This window comes from Crocodylus porosus, unplaced genomic scaffold (assembly GCF_001723895.1).
Source record: "Crocodylus porosus isolate Cpor-Errol unplaced genomic scaffold, CroPor_comp1, whole genome shotgun sequence".
NCBI classification, from domain to species: domain Eukaryota; kingdom Metazoa; phylum Chordata; order Crocodylia; family Crocodylidae; genus Crocodylus; species Crocodylus porosus.
This window is the reverse complement of record NW_017728918.1, coordinates 65,750,986-65,754,911: the sequence shown is the minus strand read 5'-3', so window position 1 is coordinate 65,754,911 and position 3,926 is coordinate 65,750,986. Positions and strand designations below refer to the sequence as shown.

Genomic DNA, 3,926 nt, shown 5'->3' with positions numbered 1-3,926 from the left:
TCCTGTCAGACCAACCTGGTGGCCTTCTACAACCAGGTCACCAAATCCTTAGATGCAGGGGCAGCAGTGGACATAGTCTTCCTGGACTTTCGGAAGGCCTTCAACTCTCTCTCACCCCACTCTCATTAAGAAACTGGGAGACATACTCAAATGGGTCGCCAACTGGCTGAAGGGTTGCATCCGGAGAGTGGTAGTGGACGGGTCATTTTCGACCTGGAGGGATGTGGGCAGTGGGGTTCCACAGGGTTCAGTCCTTGGGCCTGCACTGTTCATCATCTTCATCAGTGACTTGGACAAGGGGGTAAAAAGCACCCTGTTCAAATTTGCTGATGATACTAAGATGTGGGGGGGATGTGGGTATGCTAGAAGGAAGGAATAGGCTGCAATCAGGCCTAGACAGGTTACAGGGGTAGGCAGACGAGAATAGGATGGGATTCAACACTGACAAGTGCAAAGTGCTGCACCTGGGGAGGAAAAACCAGCACCATACCTACAGACTGGGGAACTCCCTTCTTGTCAGTACAGAGGCAGAAAAGGATCTTGGAGTCATCACTGATGCCAAGATGAACATGGGTCAGCAGTGTGGTGATGCCGTTAGGAAGGCCAACCACACCTTGTCATGCATCCACAGATGCATCTCAAGCAGGTCCAAGGAGGTGATCCCTCCCCGTTTATGCGGCAATGGTCAGGCCGCAGCTGGAGTACTGCATCCAGTTCTGGGCGCTGCACTTCAAGAGGGATGTGGACAACATGGAGAGGGTCCAGAGGAGGGCCACTAGCATGATAAGGGGGCAGCAGGGCAAGCCCTAGAAGGAGAGGCTAAGGGACCTGAACCTGTTCAGCCTCCACAAGAGAAGGCTGGGGGGGATCTAGTGGCCTGTTACAAACTAGTCAGAGGGGACCAGCAGGCATTGGGGGAGTCCCTGTTCCCCCAAGCACTACTGGGAATAATGGTCACAAGCTGGCAGAGGATAGATTCAGGCTAAATATCAGGAGGTGCTACTTCACGGTCAGGGTGGCTAGCATCTGAAACCAACTTCCAAGAGAAGTGGTGCTGGTTCCTACCCTGGGGGTCTTTAAGAGGAGGCTAGATGTATACCTTGCTGGGGTTATTTGATCCCAGTACTCTTTCCTGCCATGGCAGGGGGTCAGACTCGATGATCAGCTCAGGTCCCTTCTGACCCTAGAAACTATGAAACTATAAAGATCAATACTTGGCAAAACAAGACAAAGTCAGAGATGGTGTTCTATAAGAAGCAATCCATTAGGATATTATAGATTTACAATGGATCACAAAGAAATTCACAACTTAAATGAAATTTCAAAATGACCTATCATATAAACAAGAGACATACAAAATACGAATATGCCTAGCATTAATTATTTTTAAAACAAAAATTAAAAAATGCAAAATAAAGACATATCCTCACGGTTTCTCTAAGGGAAAAGAGTATGTTTGTGTGTACATTGTTTTAAATTGGCTTGATTTAGTTTGACCATCCTTAAAAGCTGGCCAGCCCCAAATATTCAGGGGAAAAGTTACTTGTTTCCAGAATATAGCATTTGAATATCTCAATATATCAAGCACAACTCTTGAATCAGTGAAAAATGAATCAAGTACTGCACTGCCATGCCTTGTGATTTGCAAAAATCACAACCACAGTGAAAAAGTTGTTTTAATTTTCTTTATTTTCTCTCAAGCTATATGCCATGCTTCTTATGCTACAAGTTATATTTTTGTGCCAGTTTTTTCCCACCCATTTATATACATATGAATGGAAAGTGAGACCAATTATCTTCCTGGACTTAACCAAGTATAAAAATTGTAAGTACAACATTTGAGAACTCCAAAGTATTAAGAACTTGTATATGCCCCATCAGGGGTGATAGATGCCTCCTGAGTATAGGGGGGCACAATTTGTGGTAGGCCTGGGGACAGGCCAAATGTCCCATATCCAGTTCTATACTTCTGCACTGCAGCTTAGTACCACCCCCCCAAACCACTAGACTGCATGGCAAAAAAACTGCACTGTCCCGAGCAGTGCCGAGTTGGAAGCCAATCTCAAGGGGGGCCTGTGCCCCCCCTACCAGTCACCTGTGTGCCCCATGAATATTACTGTTTGTCCTTCTATGAATCTGTTCGCCTTGATGTTACAATAAATTAAAAACAAAAAAAACCCCAAAAAAACAAAAACAAACTTTCACAAACACTAAGGGTGCTCTCACTACCTTCCAAGGGTCCAAACTCCCTATAAGTATGCTATACTGCCATAGAGCAGGGAAGTTTATCAGCACTACTGCAGCTCTCCCATTTTGTTTGTGGCTTGGACTCCCCAGACAGGAAAGGACACAAAGTAGCCATATTGCTATAAACACTGTATTAAGCAGATACACTGCTCTCATATAGTTTCATAGTTTGTACGGTCAGAAGGGACCTGAGCAGATCATCGAGTCTGACCCTCTGCCATGGCAGGAAAGAGTACTGGGGTCAAACAACCCCAGCAAGGTGTTCATCTGGATATGTCAATGTTATTTTAGGCACACAACATTCTTTGGGTAAATCCAGTATCTTTTATTAGACCCAAAGAACCTTGTCTACCTATGGCCTTACACCAACATGGCTACAACCTATACCCCTGAAACACAAATGTTATTTTTGGTATTTTAACTGTGTAAATTTAAATATATAGAAGGGAAGTTATCAATTTATTGCTCTTCATCATTATCTTACACTTACTTGAGATTTATATTTGGTTCTTATAGAAAATAGCATGAATAGCTGTTTTCAAATAGCACGAATGTTATTTTGGAAGATGCTTACTAAAATGGAATAAAGAAAGCATTACCCAGAGAGTTACACTTGTAAAATGAGTTCAAACCGAGTCCCATATAATTTGAATTCCCTTTTTACATACAGTACTAACAAAATAGTTCCATTTTCTTTTAGTGTAATGTTAAGAATATTCTCAAAAAACACCTGTAATATTCATATGCAATCAGCAACATTTACTGTACAAAAACGAATACCTATATATCTAATGTATAACATCCTTAGAAAACAACATTTATGAAGTTAAAACAATAGTGTGGTACAATTAATTCTTTAGCATATTCTTACCTCTCATAGTACTCTGATCCCTCTTCTAATCCAGGCAGAATTCCGGTTAACAACCCCTGCAGGCCTGGTTTTAATGTTTTCCCCAAAGGGAGATAATAAATCTCATACAGACTGAGTAAAGTTGGTTTGACAGACATAGCAGCATTGGCAAGGAGAGGAAATAGCCCAGAACTGTAAACAATACATTGAAAATTAACTGTTTTGGGAAGCAATTTATGCAAAACATCTAAAGTCAATACTCTGCATGTTCATAAAGCAATGCTATATATAATTAAGTCCTAGGAATGACCATAAACTACATTGGATAGGAGGGCCTGGTGGCAATGTGGTGGGGGTACTCCTGCAGGGTAGCTCCTATAAAATATCACAATATTGCAACCTCCAGAATAAGTGAGTACAGGGTACCTCAAAACCTTAGCCGCACTGCCCTGTGGGTACTCCTTAGTTGGAGAAAAACTAAAGGACATCACTCTGACAGAAACACATCCTTGCTGAAGTATTAGGCAATGAGCAGTAGTTCTTATCTATTGCTCTCTGGCAGAAGTTACAACTATCGAGGCACTGAAAGTCTGGACTTGGTCTGGCTTTTGGATTCTGTCTCAATGATCTAAAGGGACGATAGTAGGTCTTGGGCAAACTCCACTCCTCCATACTCTTGCTTGGGCATACACATCTAAGGTCCTGGTGACTAGACATCTCAGACATTCACCATGATCCAGGGGATCAACAGTTGCCTATTAATATATATCAATTTACATATACAATAGGGCTGTGTGAAGATTTGGTAGCTAATTTGATTTGGAGGAGA

General features: G+C 42.3%; 1 protein-coding gene across 6 annotated transcripts in view; it reads right to left on the bottom strand.

Moving 5' to 3' along the window:
• Positions 1-3,926, bottom strand: part of DOPEY1 (dopey family member 1) — a 115,597-nt gene that overhangs the window by 81,753 nt on the left and 29,918 nt on the right. For all 6 annotated transcript variants that reach the window (XM_019537675.1, XM_019537680.1, XM_019537676.1 and 3 more), the window contains exon 4: positions 3,119-3,289. In XM_019537675.1, coding sequence (XP_019393220.1) covers positions 3,119-3,289 — 171 coding nt within the window. The remainder of the gene's footprint in view (positions 1-3,118; positions 3,290-3,926) is intronic.